This window comes from Nannospalax galili, unplaced genomic scaffold (assembly GCF_000622305.1).
Source record: "Nannospalax galili isolate Female #2095 unplaced genomic scaffold, S.galili_v1.0 scaffold1437, whole genome shotgun sequence".
Lineage (NCBI taxonomy): Eukaryota > Metazoa > Chordata > Mammalia > Rodentia > Spalacidae > Nannospalax > Nannospalax galili.
The window spans coordinates 440,644-461,655 of NW_008341050.1; the positions used below are offsets into that span (position 1 = coordinate 440,644).

General features: G+C 37.4%; 1 protein-coding gene across 7 annotated transcripts in view; it reads left to right on the forward strand.

Annotated features, from left to right (window-relative positions):
• Positions 1-21,012, forward strand: part of Ppp3cb (protein phosphatase 3 catalytic subunit beta) — a 70,891-nt gene that overhangs the window by 32,763 nt on the left and 17,116 nt on the right. For all 7 annotated transcript variants that reach the window (XM_008836591.1, XM_017799030.1, XM_008836592.1 and 4 more), the window contains 6 exons: positions 402-547; positions 967-1,106; positions 1,210-1,287; positions 1,392-1,486; positions 4,059-4,184; positions 17,729-17,806. In XM_008836591.1, the coding sequence (XP_008834813.1) occupies positions 402-547; positions 967-1,106; positions 1,210-1,287; positions 1,392-1,486; positions 4,059-4,184; positions 17,729-17,806 (663 nt within the window). The remainder of the gene's footprint in view (positions 1-401; positions 548-966; positions 1,107-1,209; positions 1,288-1,391; positions 1,487-4,058; positions 4,185-17,728; positions 17,807-21,012) is intronic.

A 21,012-nucleotide genomic window follows, 5' to 3' on the forward strand; every position in this document is an offset into this window, starting at 1 on the left:
CGTCCTTAACTCCAGTTCCAAGGGGAATACAAAGCCCTCTTCTGACCTCCGCAGCATTGCACAACACAGGTACACTCATACACATGCAGGCAATACACTCATTCACATAAAAATAATAAAATATATTTTTTTAAAAAACATTAAAAAAATAGGGGCTGGAGAGATGGCTTAGTGGTTAAGACCTGGGTTCGAATCCCAGCATCTACATGGCAGCTAACAACTGTCTGTAACTCTAGTTCCAGGGAATCCGACAGTCTCTTCTGTCCTCCACGGACATTGCACGGCATTGCACGACACGGGTGCAATTACCTACACGCAGGCAATACACGCATACACATAAAATAATAATAAATAAAATATATAAAACATTAATTTTTAAATGTTAATTTTTACTTTTTTAGGTAAAATTAAATATTCAGAAAGAGTCTACGAAGCTTGTATGGAAGCTTTTGATAGCTTGCCCCTTGCTGCACTTTTAAACCAACAGTTTCTTTGCGTTCATGGTGGACTTTCACCAGAAATACACACACTGGACGATATTAGGAGAGTGAGTATATATTATACTTCTAAAATTGATTCCTATTCTTGGTTCTTTTTGTTTTTTTGGTCTTTTTGAGACAGGGTCTCCCTGTAGCTCCAGCTGTCTGGAACCCACTCTGTAGACCAGGCTGGCCTCGAACTCACAGAGGATCTACCTGCCTCTGCCTCCCGAGTGCTGGGATTAAAGGCGTGCGCCACCACGCCCGGCTATTCTTGGTTCTTTTTTGATTGGAGAGTAAAAGCTTCAAGTTTACCTTCACTGGCAATGTTAGGTGATGGTAAAAATACACTAATAGAGTTATTTCAAGAAAATTGCTTTTGATCATTGAGAACAACATAGTGTGGACTGTATTCAAAGTTGATATCACTTTCCTATGTGCATTCTGTCCTCATTTGATTAGTTATTTTTGTTGTTTTTTTTCACAGTTAGATAGATTCAAAGAGCCACCTGCATTTGGACCAATGTGTGACTTGCTATGGTCTGATCCTTCTGAAGACTTTGGAAATGAAAAATCACAAGAACATTTTAGTCACAACACAGTTCGAGGATGTTCTTATTTTTATAAGTAAGGAAAAATATCCAAGATTAATTACATTTAGTTATTTAAAATAGATTTTGCTTCATACAAAAAGAATTACTTTATTTAACTTCTTCTTTTTCCCCTACAGCTATCCAGCAGTGTGTGAATTTTTGCAAAACAATAATTTGTTATCGATTATTAGAGCTCATGAAGCTCAAGATGCAGGGTAAGAATTCTATTTCCCGACCCAAATTAACACCTTAAATACAAATCAAACATAGTAATCATGATTGATGCTTTACGATGCATATTAAGCTATTTGTTTTGCAGCTATAGAATGTACAGAAAAAGTCAAACTACAGGGTTCCCTTCATTAATAACAATTTTTTCGGCACCTAATTACTTAGATGTCTACAATAATAAAGGTAAGATGTTGTTGATAAAAAAAACTGTTATAAACAACTTAGCATTTTAGTTTATTTTTAAAAAATATAGACAAGGGGCATTGTTTGAAACTGTCCAAATCTCATAAAAGATTAAGATATAAGGGAGGGGAGAAACCAAGAAATAAAATTCAAAATGTGAAACCAGGTCATAAGTAATCATTCTGCTACTTGTTGCTCATAAAAGCTCTTTGGTAAAATTTGCTTAACTCTGAGTTAAGCAAAATTGTAAGTGATTTTCTTTAACTCCCCTTTCTTAAATCTTCCCCTTATGATTGAAAGAATGTTTTCATGTTTTATGTGAAGCTGTTGCTGCTTTCACCATTGTCTTTATTTGCACTGCCCACATGTTTAGTTTCTCGTGTTGCTTGTTTTATGTTCACTGATATAGTTTATCCTTTTTTCTTGTTTTTTGCCCACCCCCATTGTGCCAAGATTTGTATTTGAGCTCTTTTTTCTCAGTACCCCCCATCTCCTTTCAGAGATAGTCTTTGTTTTTGTTTCCTTTGTTCTTTTTTTTCTATCTTCTATTCCAATGTCTTCCATTTCCTCTCCTTCCTTCTGAATTTGATCTGACTATAAAGATTGGATTTCATTTTATTCTGAACTTAAGACTGAGAATGCCTTAGGATCTTAATCTAGTTAAGTATGTTCCAAGGACATTGAAGATGAGATGGGGGTTTGCGTAGTTCACGTGTCAGAGAAGGAAATTAAGAGGCCAGCTCTTATTCTGTCTTGACATGTCTGGAATTCAGTTGACTATTTCATAGCTTCACGGTCAAACTGGAGTAGGTGTGCCAAGAGAAAAAAAACAGAAGGTTAAACACTTTTAAAAGTACACTTAGAAAGATAGTGAGATCATTCCTATATATGGGTCATGATGTAAGCTTAAAAGAGGCGCAGAAGAGTTTTTGATGATGGGAAATGATGGTTAAAAGATTAAAGTGTTTGAGATCAAACAGTAGCATGTGAAATAATTTTGATAACAGATCAGTCTAAGAATTTATACATACCTAATGAAGTACTTCTTTTTTTGAAAAATAGCATATCTAAGTTTTGACTACATTCTCAAGAACAGAGTTGATTGCTACATTTAACTATCTACTAGTACTCCAGTGCCTCAACTGTGTTTTTTGTTTGTCAGTATTAAAGGAATGCTCAGTTGATTACTGCCTTCCTGATTGTCCTTTGTCAATTTGACTTGGGGCTAAGGAATCAAATTTTTTTTGTACTTAAAACTGAAATTCAAACTGTTGATCCTGTCTTGTCAGAATCAAATGTCTCAGTAGCTCTGATTTGTACATGAATAATGTTAATGATTTGAGTGTTTACCAGAATGGGCATATTTGTAATGTTTCATTCCCTCCCGTAAGGCAATTTTCTAGTTTTCTTTTCACTTCTCCTCTAAATAAAGTCTGAAAAGTTGGTATCAGACCACACTTTTTGAGGCTAACCTCAAACTATTTTTATTTAACATGGAAATTGTATAAGAGAAACATACCTATTAAATTAGTAAGTCGTAGTATGTAGTAGTATTACTTTGGAGTTTGTATTAGTCAGAATATCAGATCTTGGAATTTAACATCCCCATTTCAGTGCTTTTCATTAAAATGAAAAGGGGGGATAAAAGATAATTCATCTAACCTTAACAGGTGATTACATAATTATTATATTTGTAAAACATTTTGTACTTTTTAATGTGGTTTCGTATGAAATACATTTTCTAATCTTAGAAAACTTCTAAGGTAGGCAGAGTGGACATTTTAGTTCCATTTTAGAAATTAACAGATTAGTTAAATGATCATATATTTCATAGCTAGTACATGCTGTACTTCAGATTTTAATTGAGCTGTTCTAATCCCGTGTTCCATAAAGTAATATAACCAATGACTTAAATTTATGTAGGTTAAGATTATTGGAACTTTAGAAAGATCTCTTAAATTGAGATAAATATTTAACCTTTGGTCATTTAGTTATAGCATATTATCTTCCATTACGTCAATATAATTTTTTCATAAATGAAGTAAAATATTTATTTGAAATAGTTTCACCTGATTACATATACTGAGTGAAATAAGCACATTTTTATATATCATAATTAAATTGTTCCAAATTGGTGGTTTTGTTTGTTTGCTCTGTTTCTATTCGGCTATTATTAGGTTGCCCACGGCTGAAAGGATCATCTTTAATTCCTCAATTTTATGAACCTTAAAAACGTAGAAAATTGCCCATTGCCATCTATGTTTCTTTGAAAAATTGATTTTCACAGTTTTGGATTTAGTAAAAGTGCATGTTCATCATTTGATTATTAAGTAAGAGAAATATTCTGGAAAGAATCTGGCAATTTCATTAATAATAACAAATAAATATTCTATATAAAATGTGTTAAAATAAATATGTGTTATTCAAAAAATTAGTTCCTATCTCCCAAGTCTAGATTCTACTTGTCCCTCTATTTCCCTCCCTTTTAAAAAGATATTTTTGTGCTTTTATATATTTTATACATTTCAGGCTCAAGACAGATTGTTACATTGACCTTCAACTTATCTTGCAGCTGCTGTTTTAAAGTATGAAAATAATGTGATGAATATTCGACAGTTTAACTGTTCTCCGCATCCTTACTGGTTGCCCAATTTTATGGATGTCTTCACATGGTCTTTACCATTTGTTGGAGAAAAAGGTATGGCTTTTATTTAAAAAAAATAATAATTATTTTATTACTGCAACATTTACTCCAGTTTACTATCATAGGCACATACTTGCTAAAGGAAACTGGAGTCTGGCTTCACTATGGTTACAGGTCTACTTGTGTCTGTGGGTGTGGATATGACAGCCTCAAAGATATTTTGGTTCAATGTTTACAGCCCCCATGTGAGGATGTCTGGGGGACTGGGAGAAGACTTATAAATAGCCTGATGTAGTCTTCAGCTGTTAGATTTTCTTTTTGTCTTAATGTTAAATCTTTTATGGAGTGTTAGCTTTGCTTTGGAGTGGTCCTTTCTGCATGTTTTAACACCTTTTGTGGGAATTTCGGAGCAATTGATAGAGAATTTAACAGCCCTCATATTGACAGTGTTAATTTTATAACAGTTCCGTATTCTAAGTGAGAAATCCACTAGGTTTCATCTAACCTAATATTCTAATATTCTCCTATATCAGAAATGGGTATGTATATTTATTAATAGTACTTTCTAACAATTTAGAGGCATACCTATTAGAATATTTATATAGCTTTTAAAGAGAAATTTAATAGCTTTTAAAGAGAAATTCAATGCTAGTTAAGAAATTTTTTTTTCCAGTTGTATAGAATTTCTTAGGATTTTTGTTACCTATTAATATTCTTCTTTTCCACTTGTGTTCCTTTTTTCATGAAGCAATGCCTTAGTTTTCATGTGTGACAAATTGACAGTGTGAGAATACAGAGAGTATTATAAAACATTTTGTTCTATATCCCCCTCTATTTTTTCACACCTCTTTCATGTTACAAAATGTTCCTTTCTGAGTGATATGTCACTTCTGCCAAGGCAATTCTTGGTTCTAAAATTCCAAATTAATAGTTAACACTGTGTTTGTTAAGTAGATTTTCTGCAGATTGCCTTTACTCTTCATTTACTCAGTATGTCTGATGCTACGTTTACATGGAGATAGAATTACCCACTTTAGCATTTGAGAAGGGGACTAGTTAAGGGCTTAGGTAGAAGGCATGCATTACACTTACAACCTTCTATCTTTGGTATATGAGAAATAGTTCAATCATAGCATCATCAAGCTAAAGGGAATTTAAGAATTCATCTTGCTCACTATGTGGACTCCATGCCAGATTGGGATTCAACTAGTTTAACATAAGATTGAGAGGGTGGAGGATGGGGTCCAAGAGGATAAGATAAAGTGGAAAATGGCCATTTTGTAGATTCTTTCTAATTTGATTATCTTATGTCTCCACATAACATTTCATAATATCCATTGTTTATGCTCTGAGTGTTCAAACAAGGAAATAGAGATCACAACTCATAAGTGAACTTAGTTATATTGTCCGTTTCCTGTTGAGCGATCAGATGATCTGAGTTTTGTGAATGTCCTACAAGTGAAGAGAGGGTGGAGAATATCAGTCTTCTGTTGGTGTTCCTAGTTTTGTGTGCTATTGAATGATCTTTAGTTCTTAAAGGTATTTTATTACATCTATTCATATTGGGGGTGCGTGCACACGTGTGTGTGTGTGTGTGTGTGTGTGTGTGTGTGTGTGTGTGTGCATGCGCGCACACTTTAACCATGGCATGTGTGTCAAGGTCAGAGGACAACATGTAGGAGTCAGTGTGTCAAGGTCAGAGGACAACATATAGGAGTCAGTTTTCTCCTATATGGATCCTAGAGATAGAATTTAGATCATGAGGCTTGGCAGCAGCAAGCACCTTTACCCACTGAGCCATCTTGCTGGCCTTCTGTACTTCTGGTGCTCTTAGTCATTTTATAATCTAATAAGATTTAGAAATGTGAGCTGGGTGTGGCAGTATGTCCCTACAATCCCAGAAGTTGGGAAAGGCAGGAAGATTGCTAATTTGAAGCCAGATTGGTCTCCATAACAAGACCCTGTCTTTAGTGGCTGAAGAGATGACTCAGTGGTTAAGACTGTAGACTACTTTCCTGGAGGACCCAGGTTTAGTTCCCTGCACTGTGTCAATTGGCTCAGAACCTCCTGTAACTCCAGCTCCACAGGGATCTCATGCCTCTGTCCTCTCAAGGCACCCGTATACCAGTATACACGTCTACAACCCTCACACAGGCACATACATATTATTAAAACTAATTTTAAAAAAAAAACAAACTAAAAGAAACAAACAAAAAACAAGCCAGGCATGGTGGTGGGTGCCTTTAATGGTAGCACTTGTGAGGCAGAGGCAGGTAGATCTCTGAGAGAGAGGCCACCCTAGTCTACCTAGCAAATTCTAGGCCAACTGGAGCTACAAAGACAAAAAAGTAATCTCTATTAGAAGATACAGAAATATTCAAATCTTATGAACAATTTTTTTTTTCATGGATCTCCTCTAAAGTTATAAATCTCAAAAGCTAGGCAAAGGGCCAGTAAGACGGTAGCAGGTAAAAGCACTTGCCACAAAAGCCTGACAGCCTGATTTCAATCCCCCAACCCACAGTAAAAAAAAAACAACAAAAAAAAACAGTTCCTGAAAGTTTCCCTCTGACTTTCACACAAGTGCTATAGCTGGCACTGGTGCACATGTATGTGTGCATGTGCACATACACCCACACACACAAGCACACTAATAATGAAGTTAAATTTTTAAAAAATCAGTTTAAAAAACAAAGAGATTTAGAAAATCTGGTTGTGATGGCTTACTGCTGAAATTCCAGCATTCAGGAGACAGAAGTAGTTGTATTGGTGGAAGTTGAAGACCACATTGGTTCAGGCTTTCCAGGGCTACTGTCTTAGTTTGTTCTTCATTGCTGTGACAAAATACTCTGACCAATACCAACTTGGGGAGGAAAGGGTTTATTTGTCTTACATCTCCCAGGTCGCATGCAGTTCATCAGGGAGCCCAAGGTAGGAACTCAGGGCAGGAACCTGGAGGCAGGAGCTGGAGCACAGGCCATGGAGGAATGCTGCTTACTGGCTTGCTCTTCTGGCCCCTGCTCAACCTGCTTTCTTATGTAACACAGGCCCACCTGCCCAGGGGTGGCACCACCCACAGTGAGCTCGGCCCTCCCACATCACTCATCAAGAAGATGCCCTTCAGACATGGCCACAGGCCAGTCCAATAGAGGTAATTCCCCGATTGAGGCTCCCTCAACCCAGGTGTGTCAAGTTGACACTAAAGCTATCCAGCACAGCTACGTTGTGAGACTTCTAATTGGTGGCAATCCTCCTGCTTCAGCCTCCAAAATATTTTGATTATAGCCATGAGTCACCTCCTCTAGTCTTAAAAACTGCTTTATAATTTCATTTTTTAAAATCCTAATATTGGGGGCTGGAGAGATGGCTCAGCGGTTAAGAACACTGACTCTTCTTGCAGAAGACCCAGGTTCAAATCCTAGCACCCACATGGCAGCTAACAACTGTCCATACCTCCAGTTCCAGGGGATCCAACAGCCTCTTCTGTTCTCCGCCAGCATTGCACGACACGGTTGCACTTACCTATATGTAGACCATACACACATACACATAAAAAATAATAATAAATAAAATATTTAAAAAAATCTTAGTATTGGGCCAGGCGTGGTAGCACATGCCTTTAATCCCAGCACTTGGGAGGCAGAAGCAGGTGGACCTTTGTGAATTTGAGGCTAGCCTGGTCTACATAGAGAGTTCCAGGCCAGCTGGGGCTACATAGAAACCCTTTCTCAAAAATTAAAACAACCCCTAAATAAACAAACAAATCTTAATATTGGAACTGTATGTGGTAGCTCACACTTAGAATCCCAGGATTTGGGAGGTACATGAGGCTCAAGAATTTAGTCATCCTAAACTGTGTAGTGAGTTTAGGCTAATCTGGGCATCCCCCGCCCCCAGCCCGAAAATGTTAACAATTGAAAGCTTTTACTGTATATTAATATTGTGAATTCCTATGTACCAGCTACTCTTTTTTTTTTTTTTTTTTTTCATGATCTCATTATGTAGCCCTGGTTGACTGGGAACTGGCTATGTAGACCAGGCTGACCTTGAACTCCACCTGCATTTGCCTCTCAAGTGCCAGCTACTCGTCCTGAGCAGTTATCAAACCATCATCAACTTTGTGTCATTTTAATATCCCTATCCACTCTTCCTTCCCTATATCAGTAAACAATTTCTTTTTTTCTTGTCTTTTTGAGACACGGTCTCCCTGTAGCCCCAGCTAGCCTGGAACTCAAACTCACAGAGATTCTCCTGTCTCTGACTCCCAAATGCTGGGATTAAAGGCGTGTGCCACCACACCTGGCTCTATCTATAAACAATTTTGAATGTGTGTGTGTGTGTGTGTGTGTGTGTATAGGTCTTTTTGAGACAGTCTCCCTCTAGCCCCAGCAGACCTGGAACTCACCATGCAGACCAAGTTGACCTTGATTTCACATGATCTGCCTGCCTCTGGGATTACAGGCATGTACCACCATGCCTGGTGAAGCAAAATTTTTTTTTTAATGTTTATTTTATTGCCTACATGTATGTAAGTGCACCCCTATCCTGCAGTGCCAGCAGAGGTCAGAAGAGGGCTTTGGATCCACTGGAACTGGAGTTATGAACAGTTGCTAGCCACCATGTGGGTGCTGAGACTCTAACCTGGGTCCTCTGCAAGCACAGCCAGTGCTCTTAAATGCTGAATTATCCAGCCCCATTATTTTTTGATCTATAGATTTTTTTGGACTGTATCTCTAAAGGACTCATTTTTATATATACATAAGAAACTTTGATTTTTTTTTTTTTTTTAGCTTTTACAAAAAAATTATTGAGAATTTCATACATGCATATACGGTATTTTGATCAAATCCATGCCCACTCCCTCCCCTCTAACACCTCCTATATCTCCCCCATCACTTTTTTCTTTTCTTTTTTTTTTCTTCTTTCATTTATTTATTTTATGGGGCTTTTGGTTACTCTAACATTCCTCCCTCCGAAGAGGTAACCATAAAATCTTTTAAGGATTAGATATAAGCTCCAAAATACTTTTGACATTTTTGGCCTTTGGAACAGAGTATGTTGCTAAGAGGCCCAAGGACATTTTGTCTTTTAGCCAAGAAACTGATTACTTTTCTTTGGGGTCTTTTTACCCTAACTGCCTAGCCAATTCCTACTTCCTATTCTTATAACACCATCCACTGAAGGGGTTACCCAAATTGCCAATAGGGAATAAGGACGCTGACCGCTCTGGCTTCTTCCATGCTGAGCAGGGACACGGGGTGAGGCAATTGGGGTTACCCCTTCAGTGGGTCTATCTAAAAGACTCCCAAATTGCATAACTCTTATCTGTAGGGGGGAAAGAAAGTCCTTGACTGGTGAATAGGAGATGTGAAGAAGAAGTAAAGGCAAGAGTAATTAGCATTACAAGTTCTAGACAGGGAACTAGAAAAAAGTCAGAACAGAGCAATTTTCAAATGTTCATAGGAAAGTCCATTGGAATTTCTTGACAAGGGCTTCCAAAAGCATCCCTCTATTGGGTTCTTCCTCATTTTTCTTTTGTTTTCCAAGGCTGGACTGGTTGGGTAGGAAGAGTGGCTGTATACTCAGGTGAAGGTCCAGTGATCCTTCTTGGTACTCCTTTAATGAATGAGCACAACCGTCAACAAGCCCAATTGTGACTATGTTTAGCGATCAGGCTCAGTGGAAGTTGTGATGATGGTAGGTACTTTATGCAGAAGGGACTACTATATAGCATCATCTTATTAAAAGGACCTGGAATTTAAAAGGATTTGGTGCTAGGAGCCACATATGATTTCTTAATGCAGAACTCTTTTTAGAAAGGGAAAATCTGATGTACAAATATATGTACACACAGAAAACATTTTTAGCATGTTAATACATCTGAAGTGAATTGGTAAATTCTTTTTGTTTATTGGCCTTAGCTTAAGAACTTTCGTTGAGCCGGGTCCATGCCTTTAATCCCAGCACTCAGGAGACAGAGGCAGGCAGATCTCTGTGAGTTCAAGGCCAACCTGGTTTACATAGTTCCAGGCCAGCTGGGGCTACAGTGAGACACTATCTCAAAAAGACCTGAAGAACTTTTGTTGTGGAAAATCCTTTATAATGTGATTTTGTTTTTTTTTTATAAAAGGCCTCACATATAAGACCTAATCATTTTAATACAAAGTTTTGAAAGTCTTTTTTTTTGTTCGTGTTCATTAACAATGTCAAGATCCAAATAAGATATGTCTTTGCAGATTGTTGTGAGCTTGAGATACATGAATAACAACATGTGGTCAGTGCTCCAAGACAAGTGTGGTTTTGTAGGAATTAAATAGGGGCGGTTATTTCTGTCAGAAGGATTAAAATGGGATTTGACTTAACCAGATTATAATTACAGATGTGATCAAAAGAAATCTGGAGAAATTTCTTAAGTCTATGCCTGAAAGCAAGTTAACATAGATCTTTGATAAATATTGAAGGAATAGATTTGATTAATGAGTTGGATATATGAAAAGCATTAGTAGAAAAAGAATGTGATGTTATCACTTGCATCCTGGGGATCTTCATCACCATGTAGGGAATTTAGAACTTTGATAAATGTTACTAAACCAGTGAAACAAATATGACTGTGGTGAGTCATTTAGAAAAGTAACTGGTTAATAATCTGGGTGGTAGGAGGACTTGAGGCTAGCAGACTGTATATCAAAGCTGTATCAAAAGTCAAATATAGGGGCTGGAGAGATGGCTCAGCGGTTAAGAACACTGACTGTTCTTGCAGAAGACCTTGTTTTGAATCCCAGCACCCACATGACAGCTAACAACTGTCTGTAACTCCAATTTCAGGGCACCTGACAGCCTCTTCTGTCCTCCGCAGCCATTGCACGACACAGGTGCACTTACCTACATGCAGGCAATACACATATACACATAAAATAATAAATAATATATTAAAAAGAAAAGTCAAATAGAGACCTGACAAAGCCCTAGTAGCTTAAGGAGTGGAGAATGTAGAAAATCAGAATATCTGTAGAATTAGCCATCCGTCTTTAATCCTAGCACTTGGGAAGCAGAAGCAAGCAGATATCTGTAAGATTGAGGCCAGCCTGGTCTACAGGGAGACCCTGTCTCAAAAGACCAAAATATCTATTTGTAGAAATGGAAGGTGATTAAAAGTGGCTTAGCTATTTTAAATATGTAAAGATGATACCATTCACATACTCTGATGAGAAAAGTCTTTACCCTTTCGTTCTATTTATAGATATTTTTCTGCTTTGTCATTTTCCTGCTTGCTGATCCCTTCTTGCCAGCCCCCCCTGCCGGGTGTGGGGGGGGGGCCTCTGTGTTTGTTGGGGGGCTCTGTATGTGTGTGTGTGTGTGTGTGCTTGTGTGTGTGTGTGTGTGTGTGTGAGAGAGAGAGACAGTTTGTCAGATAGCCCAGCTTGTCTTGTGTGTCTCAGGCTATCTCCTATCTTAAGGATGACTTTGAACTTTAATCTTCTTGTCTTTACCTCCGAAGTACTGAAATTACAGGCATGTACTACCAGGCTTGGCGTTCTTCCTTCCTTCCTTCCTTAGCATATTCGCAGACTCCTTTTTCTCTTATCTACTTCATTTGTCCTAAAAATTTTAGTCGTAGTCAAGTTAACAATCTGTTTTCTCCATTATTGCAGCCTAGCTATAAGAGTAGTTCTAGAGGTGTTTATGCAGTCCTTTGAATTTGTTCCAACCCCTTGATTTTTAGCATTACTTGACTCACAGTAGTACCCAAACATCTTTTAAGTCTCTAGTCTGTCTTTCCATTTTCCATAGAATTGAATCTAAATTTCCATCCTTTTTTTCCCCTTTCTTAAACACTTTGCTGCTATTTGTCTCATCCTTAGTAAAAAATGCCTGTCAGTAGTGAGAGCTTTTTCTGCTTGTTGGTCCCTGCATTGTACAATACATTCATCTTGAATTTTTCTTTGATTGAAAAGATATAGCCAGGAATGGTAGTGCACGCCTGTAGTCCCAGCACTTGGGGAGACAGAGGCAGGCGGATCTCTGTGAGTTCAAGGCCAGCTTGGTCTACATAGTGAGTTCCAGGACAGGGAAGACCCTGTCTCAAAAAGCCAAAAAAAAAAAAAAAAAAAAAAAAAAAAGAAAAGAAAAGAAAAGAAAAGGTAACCCACCCATCCAGGAGCTAGCCCTTTTAACATGTCCCTAGATTCTGTTACCCTTCTTTTTTCCTGAAACTTGATTTGTTATTCACACTTGCTGCATCTTCAAACTCCCCTTTTTTTCTTTTTTCTTCATTCTTTGATTTGTTTGTTCATTCTTTTTTTGTTTGTTTGATTGTTTTTGTTTTGTATTTTTTAGACTATCTCTCTGTAACCCATGCTGGCCTCAAATTTGAGATCCTCCTGTCTCAGCCTCCCAAGTGCTGGGATTGCAGGTTTGTGCCAGTGTACTAAAGTTTCAAGCTTTTTTCATAGCTCTTTTGTAAATTATTCAAATCTATCTGATTATATTTTGTTTTTGTGTTTTTCTGAGATAAGAGTCTCACTCTCTAGGCTAGACTGACTTGAAACTTGCTATTTACCCAAGGTTGACTTCAAACTCAGAGCAGACTTCCTGCCTCAGCCCCTGATTGGAATTACAAGAATGAACTACCATGCCCAGTTCTCTCTGAATTTTTGTGTATGGGGGTGAGTGTGTATACTTGTGGGTGTGCATGCCTATGGGTGGGTGCATTCACATAGAGGCCATAGTAGAATATCAGGTATCCTTTCCCCATCAATCACCCTCTGCCTTATTTCTTTGAGGCATGTTTTATCTTGAGCCTGAAACTCATATTTTTATGCTAGGCTGCTAGCAAGTGGGAGAGATTATCCTGTCTCTGTCCCTAATTGCTGAGTTATAGGCATGAGTGACACCATACCCATCTTGTTAACATGGGTGCTAGGCTCCAGACTCAGGTCCTCATGGTTATGCAGCAAACACTCTTAACCATGGAGCCAACATTCCTGCCTAACTACTGCTATGCTACATCCAAGCTTCTGAATGAAAATATTGGGGTTTGGGGCTGGAGAGATGGCTCAGCGGTTAAGAACACTGACTATTCTTTCAGAGGACCCAGGTTTGATTCCCAGCACCCACGTGGTGGCTACAAACTGTCCTTAACTCCAGTTCCAGGGGAATCCAAAGCCCTCTTCTGACCTCCGTGGCATTGCATGACACAGGCTACACACACATACACATAAAATAAAAATAATAAAATATTTTTAAAAAAAAAAGAAAGAAAATATTGGGGGTGGGTATGTTGGTTGGTTGGTTGGTTGGTTGGTTGGTTGGTTTTTCAGACAGGGTATTTCTATGTAGTCCAGGCTGTTCAAGAACTCATTCTGTAGCTAGGATGGTGTAAAACTTGTGGTCATCGTGCTTCAGCCTCCTGATTATAAATGTATACCATCACATATGACAGAGTTGTATGCTTGAAGTGTTAATATCTTACTACTTTACCTTTATTTTTCGTAACAGCTTTATTGAGTTATATCCACACATCATGAAATTGAGATATTTAAATTGTATTATTCAGTGGTTTTAATCTGTTGTACACAGATGTGTAGTCATTAACCACCATCAGTTCTGAAGCATTTTCATCATCCTCTCAAAGAAACTATCATGTTAATGATCACCTTAAAAAATTTTTTTCTTACATTTTATTTGAGTGAATGAGTGAGTGAGTGAGAGAGTTTGTTTGTACAGGACAGCTTACAGGAATCAATACTCTTTTTCCACCATGTAGGATCTAGCTGTCAAATCCATGTTTCCAAGCTGAGCCATGTTGTTGGTCCCTTTTGAGACAGTGTTCTCTCTTTAGCTCAGACTAATTTAGAGCTCGCTATATAACTTAGGCTGACCCTGAGTTCATGGTCCTCTTGCCTCAGTCTCCCCAGATTAATAGTGTGTGCCACCAAATTCTTGTTTAACAGTCCAGTCATATTTTCTTAAACATTTTTTTTTAAATTCTTCAGTTTATGGGTTATCTTTGCACAGGGGTCATGTTAATCTCTGTAACAATTTTAGTATCTATGTTACCAAAACCAGCTCTAGTAGTCATTCTTTATTTCCCCCTAACCACTCCTTGTCAGCTTTAAGCAACCCCTCATGTAGTGTCTCCATAGATTTGCCTATTCTGGACATAATGTGTAAGTGGAATCTTATATGTAGGGGCGGGCGTGTTGTTCATTTGTTTGTACTGCCTTCTTTCTAAAACCTTTTATTTCTGTTTTTACGTACATATTTACATGTGTGCTGATGCACATGTGTGTGGGTGCATGTGTATACATGTAACTATGGAAGCCAGAGAACAACGTTGGGTGTCATATTCTTCCTCAAGTCCTTCCACCTTGTTTTTTCAGATAGAGTCTCTTCTAACTGCTCCCCCCCAGCTCACCAAGAAATCTAGGCTGGCTAGTCAGTGAGTCCCAGTGATCCACCTGTCTCCATCTTCTCAGCTCTGGGATTACAAACCCTTGCCTCCTTGCCCAGGTTTTAATGTGAGCACTTGTTGAACACAAGCCTTCATTCCTGCACAGTAAGAATTTGGCTGATTAGATTAAGCTATCTCCCTAGACCTGTTTTTTTGTTGTTTTTTTTTTTAGACTAGGTTTTGCTATGCTGCTGAGGCTGGTCTGGAACTTATGATCTTCCTGCCTCAGTCTTCTGAGTGTTGTGATTATAGGCAAGTGCCATCACTCCTGGCTTCCATACCATTTTAAAGGTTCATCCAGGTTGAAACATGAATCTTGATTTATTATTTATTACTGAATAGTGTTCTGTTGCATGGATATATGACATTTTGTTTATCCATATTCAGCAGCTTATGGACATTTCATTATTCTACTTTTTTTTACTGTTATGTATATCATTAGGAAGAGCATTATTGTACATGTTTTTTGTTCAAAATCTTACTATTTTATAATTGTTACTGAATTATATTTTTCATATATGTGTAAATACTAGATGCAAATCTCTTATCCGATAAATGCGTTGCAAATATTTCTTCTTCTGTGGGTTGACTTTTCACTTTTTGATAGCATTTTTTGAAACAGTTTTTATTTTACTTTATTTTTTGAGACAGTATTTTGCTATATTGGCCAAGCTGGGCCCATACCCGAGCTGCAGTCATGTTTCTGTGGTTGGTTTCAAGAGTTTTTGATTTTGTTGAAGTTTCATTCATCTAATTTTTGTGTTGTTTTGAGACAGGATTTCTCCTCATCTAATTCTTAAGAAACCATTAGCTAATCCAACCATCAAAGATTTGCCCCTGGGGCTGGAGAGATGGCTCAGCAGTTAAGAGCACTGGTTGCTCTTTCAGAGGACCCTTAAATCCCAGCACCTATATGGCAGCTAACAACCATCTCCAGATAATGCCTTCTTCTGACCTCCATGGGCATTGCATGACATGGGTGCACTTACACACATGCAGGCAATACACTCATACACATAAAAAATAAAAATAATAAATAAAATTTTTACAAAAGATTTGCCTCTGTGTTTTTTCCTGTTTTATAGGTTTAGCTTTTTCTTATGGGCCTTTGTTCCATCTGAAGTTAATTTTCATATTAGTGTGGGGGGGGCAGGTAATCCAAGTTGTGTTCTTTTTCAGTGGGCATACAGTTTGGAATTTTTTGTTTGTTTATATTTATTATTGTTGTCATTTTGAGACAAGGGTCTCCCTGTAGCCCCAGCTGGCCGGGAATGCACTATGTAGATCAGGCTGACCGAGATCTCATAGAGATCTGCCTGCCTCTGCCTCCCAAGTGCTAGCATTAAAGACATGTACCTCCACACCTGTCCTGACATGCAGTTTTTGAGAACCATTCTTTGTCTACTAAATTATTTTGGTACCCTTGTCTTAAAAAAAAAAAAATCAATTTAATTTAACTGTGAACTTTAATTTCTGGATTCCTAACTCTATTCCATTGATCTATGTGACTATTTTATAGTTTTGTAACTTCTTCATAAAATGTCTGCTGTGTCCTCTTCTGGCAAACTCCAAGTCTAGTTTATAATTCCTCTCAAATGTTATTTATTGTTTTGTCTTTTCCAGCAGTTCTTTTGCTGTCTCTGAATACTTGTTTTGGTTGATACCTCTTTCCATCAGTATCTAGTATGCCTTTTGAGGATGGAGACTATGCCTTTGATATCCCAATCCTAGTTTTTAGCATTTGGTGTGCTTTTCATGTATTTGTAGGAGGAAATTTAGATCTATAGAGACAGTGCTGAATTTTGAGTGTGTACATTTTGAGATGTCATCAGGGACATTTTCAATAGGCATTTTTGTTTATAAATTGACATTTGTACCTTATATTATGGAATCATTTATTAGATATGTCGGACCTCAGTGAGTTCAAGGAAGCACTATGTTAGGCTTTGGAGTTACAGTGATGAAGAGTAATACCCTGCACCCATGAAGTTTTCATCTAGTAGGGGAAAAGATACTATATAATTGGTTTAAGACAGTTATCAATAAAACCATCAAGTTAATCCATAACCTAATTAATTGAGAGACCAAACCGGAATGTAAAGATTTTGGAAGCCTGATGTGGAGCACACCTATAATCCCAGTGCTAGAAAGGAATAGGCAGGGGGGTTTCAAGTTTGAGGTCCACCTAGGCTACATGGTAAGTTCCAGACCAGCCTAAGTTGCATAATAAAACCCCACCCCCACCGCCCACCAAAAATAAAAATTTTAGAATCATTTCTAAAGCCAAGACACCTGAAACTTAACTGTAATGATGATTGTAATCCTTAAGAAATTAGATATATAAAAAGAATATTTTAGAGAGAATCTTAGTGATACCCAAAATAGAGGATGGAGTGATTTAAAAGATAGTAAATCAAGACAATAGAATCTTGGGAACCAAGGAAAAAGAAAAATAAATAAATGTGTGAAATATTCAAGGAGACTCAAGCCTAAGAAACAACCGTGGTTCACATTGTTAGGGAGTCACTAGTAATCTTTAGAAATAAGCTTCAACAGAATTTCTGGGGCCAGCTTTAAGTAAGAGAAATATGTCCTATTTTCTTACTCCTTAGTCCTCTCTCTGTAAGGGAAAATTTGAAGTGTATACATTCAGATGGCATTTTTCTGGGTATTTTTTTTTTTCCATTTATGTGTATGAGTGTTTTGCCTGCATGCTTGCAAGTGCACTCATGTTGTGCAGTGCCCACTGAGGCCTGGAATTAACGAACAACTGTGAGCTGCCATGTGGATGCTGGGAACTGAACCCAGTTCGTCTGCAAGAGCAGTCAGTGTTCTTAACCACTGAGCCATTTCTCTGGCCCCTTATTTTTCTGTTCTTATCTCTTGGGGAGGGTCTTTTATTTATTTATTTTTTAAACCTAGTCTTTGAATTTCATTATACAAAGATTTCTTTCCTATCAGAGGTGGTATCTATTAAATTGTGCTTCCAATCTATTCTAAAAACTTTGTCATTTGTGCTAACACAGTATATAGTTATTGGGTTGAAAATTATTTGACCATTTGCCTACTGAATTATTACTGTACATGTGTATAGACCACTGTATATGTACATCTAACATATAATTTCCTTTTTATCTCTGAATAGTGACAGAAATGTTGGTCAATGTTCTGAGTATTTGCTCTGATGATGAACTGATGACTGAGGGTGAAGACCAATTTGATGGTATGAATACTCATCTTACTACTTTTATTGTGAAATGGTATCTTAAACTACTGAGCCTCATTACACAGTAATTTGCAAAAATAAAAATAAAAAAAAAGTCATTGCTTTCAGATGACTTATTTGATAAACGATAAGTCCCTTGTTATTTAAAATTTGAAAATAACTTTAGGTATTTTTTGTTCTGTAAGTTTTGGGAAAGGGGAAATTTAAAAGAGAGATAAGAAAATGGAAAATGCTTAAAAGGATGTGGTTCTTTGTGAATATGGACAGTATTTTTTGGAGAGGATTTAGTATAGTTTTGAGTGCATCAAAAATGTGCCCAAACTCCTCGTATTGCTTTCGGTTCTTTGCAGGTTGTTCTCATCATAGTGTGATTGTGTTATAAAAGACCGTGCGCTTGTTTACCAGAGATCCTGAAACTATTTTTTCCACAGAAACAGGGTTACACAAGGTTGTTAGCTCTTAGATAAGGTCTGTGTACCTAATGTGTATTTATAGTATAAAAGAATACCACTAAAAATTCTCTTTATTTTTGAAATTTTATTTTAAAGAATTTAAAATACCTATCTAAAACTTAAATTGAGTAAAATGAAAAGAATTTACAAGCTGAAAACTATTCCTTTCCATATTCTTCTCACATCTCTATTTTTCATATGCTTTTTATACTCTACTAAATTTACATGGCAGTCAATATTCAGTGTCTTCAGTGGGTTAGATAGAGTTAACATACTGGTAAGATTTAATAGGAGGATATTTCCTTTTTTCCCCCCCATATTTCTTTCTTTCTTTTTTTTTTTTTTTTTTTTTTTTTTTTTTTTTTTTTTTTTTTTGCTTGACTTTTGAAACAGGGTTTCTTGTAGCCTAGGTACACCTTGAGGTAGCCAAGTGTTATCACACATGCATTTAATCCCAGCACTTGGGAGGAGGAAGGCAAGCACATCTCTATGAATTCCAGGACAGCCAGGGCTTATCTCACAAAACCTTACCTCACAAAACCAAAACCAAAACAGAAAACTCAAATACTTGCTCTATAGCTGATAACTTTGAACTTCTGATCCTCACCTCCCAAGCACAAGGATTATAGGCATTTACCATCATTCCTGACTTTTTCTAATGTTTTCTTGAGCCAGGCTCTTGCTATGTAGACCAGAGTGGGCTTGAACTCAAGATTTCTTGATTTACCCTTTTTTATTTGTTTTTCCTTGCTGGGATGGAACCTAGAGCTCCCTGCATGTTTCTTAAGCATCTTTTTTTGAGATGAGAGTCTCTCTAATTTTGCCCAGATTAGCTTCAAAATCCTAGGCTTCCACATATCCTCTCTTAGCTTCCAAGTAGCTCAAACTATAGGTACGTGCCATTGTACCCAATAACAATATATGATATACTATAATTTTTTGTTAATCACGTTGTTTGACAGTAGTGTTATTCTAAATTTGCCTTATTATAAATTGTATACAGTGTAGTCGGGCGTGGTGGTGCCTGCCTTTAATCCCAGCACTTGGGAGGCAGAGGCAGGCGGACCTCAGTGAGTTCAAGGCCAGCCTGGTCTACACAGCGAGTTCAGGTCAGCTGGGACTACAGGGAGACCCTGTCTCAAAAAGACAAAAAATAAATAAATGAGTAAATAAATTGTATACAGTGAACATATTTGTACAACAATAACTTTTTTTTCTTGGTATAAATTTCTTGAGTGAATTATAGATTTAATGAATATGAAAGGCTTTAAAAAAAACTGGGACTAAAGATAAGGCTTAGCAGTTCAGATCACTGGTTGTTCTTGCAGAAAACCCAGGTTCACATCCCCAACACCCATATGACAGCTAACAACTGTCCATAAGTCCAGTTCCATGGAATCCAATACCCTGTTATGTCCTGCACAGGCATGGCATAGCACGGTTGCACTTTCATACATGTAGGCAATACACTCATACACTTAAAATAAAAATAATATGAAAGGCAGCCAACTGATCTGCTTATCTGAATGTGTATCTGCAGCGAGCTAGAAAAGCTGGTATAACATTGTGGGCATTTTCATAAGACTTATAAAAACTTAACTAGTTTTAAGAATGGAAAAATAAATTGCAGTTTTTTTTTTTAAGAAAAAAAAAAGAATATGAAAGGCTTTAGCTTTTATTATTTTGCCTGTGAATTGCTTGATTACTTTGTTGAAGAATTAGAACCCATAACAAGTACCTTGATGGACTGGAGCGATGGCTAAGCGGTTAAGAGCATTGACTACTCTTGCAGAGGACCTGGGTTCAATACCCAGCACCCACCACATGGTGGCTAACAACTGTCTGTTACTCCAGTTCCAGAGAGTCTGACTCCCTCTTCTTACCTCCAAGGGCATGCATGACACAGGTGCACATAAACACATACAGCCAATAAACTCATAAAACAAATAAAAATAATAAATAAAATATTTTTTTAAGTACCCTGAGCGGGGGCTAGAGAGATGGCTCAGCAGTTAAGAGCACTGACTGCTCTTGCAGAGGACCCGGGTTCGATTCCCAGCACCCACATGGTGTCTACGAACCATCCTTAACTCCATCCAGTTCCAGGGGAATCTGAAGCCCTCTTCTCACCTCCACAGTATTGCATGACATGGGTGCATTGACATACATGCAGGCGATACATTCGTACACATAAAAAATAAAAATAATAAATAAAATATTTTTTATAAAAAAGTACCCTGATCATACTTAAGTATTTAGTTTGATGACTATATAGTAGTAAGTTAGAGTAGAGTAATACTACATTTTCTTGATTTCTTTATATATACTTTTTTTTTTTTTAAGTTAGGTTTTTTTGTTGTTGTTGTTTTTGTTTTTTGGTCTTTTTGACACAGGGTCTTCCTGTAGCCCCAGCTGGCCTGGAACACACTATGTAGACCATCCCAGGTGGGTAAGAGCTCTTCCTGCCATTCCCAAGTGCTGGTGTATGTCACCATGCCTGGCTCACTTTTTTGATTTTTTTTTTAATGTTTTATTTATTATTTTTTGTTTTATGTGTATGTGTATATTGCCTGCATGTAAGTAAGTACACCCATGTTGTGCAGTGTCTGTGGAGGACAGAAGAGGCTGTTGGATCCCCTGGAACTGGAGTTACAGACAGTTGTTAGCTGCCATATAGGTGCTGGGAATCGAACCTGGGTCTTCTGCAAGAACAGTGTTCTTAACTGCTGAGCCATCTCTTCAAGCCATTTC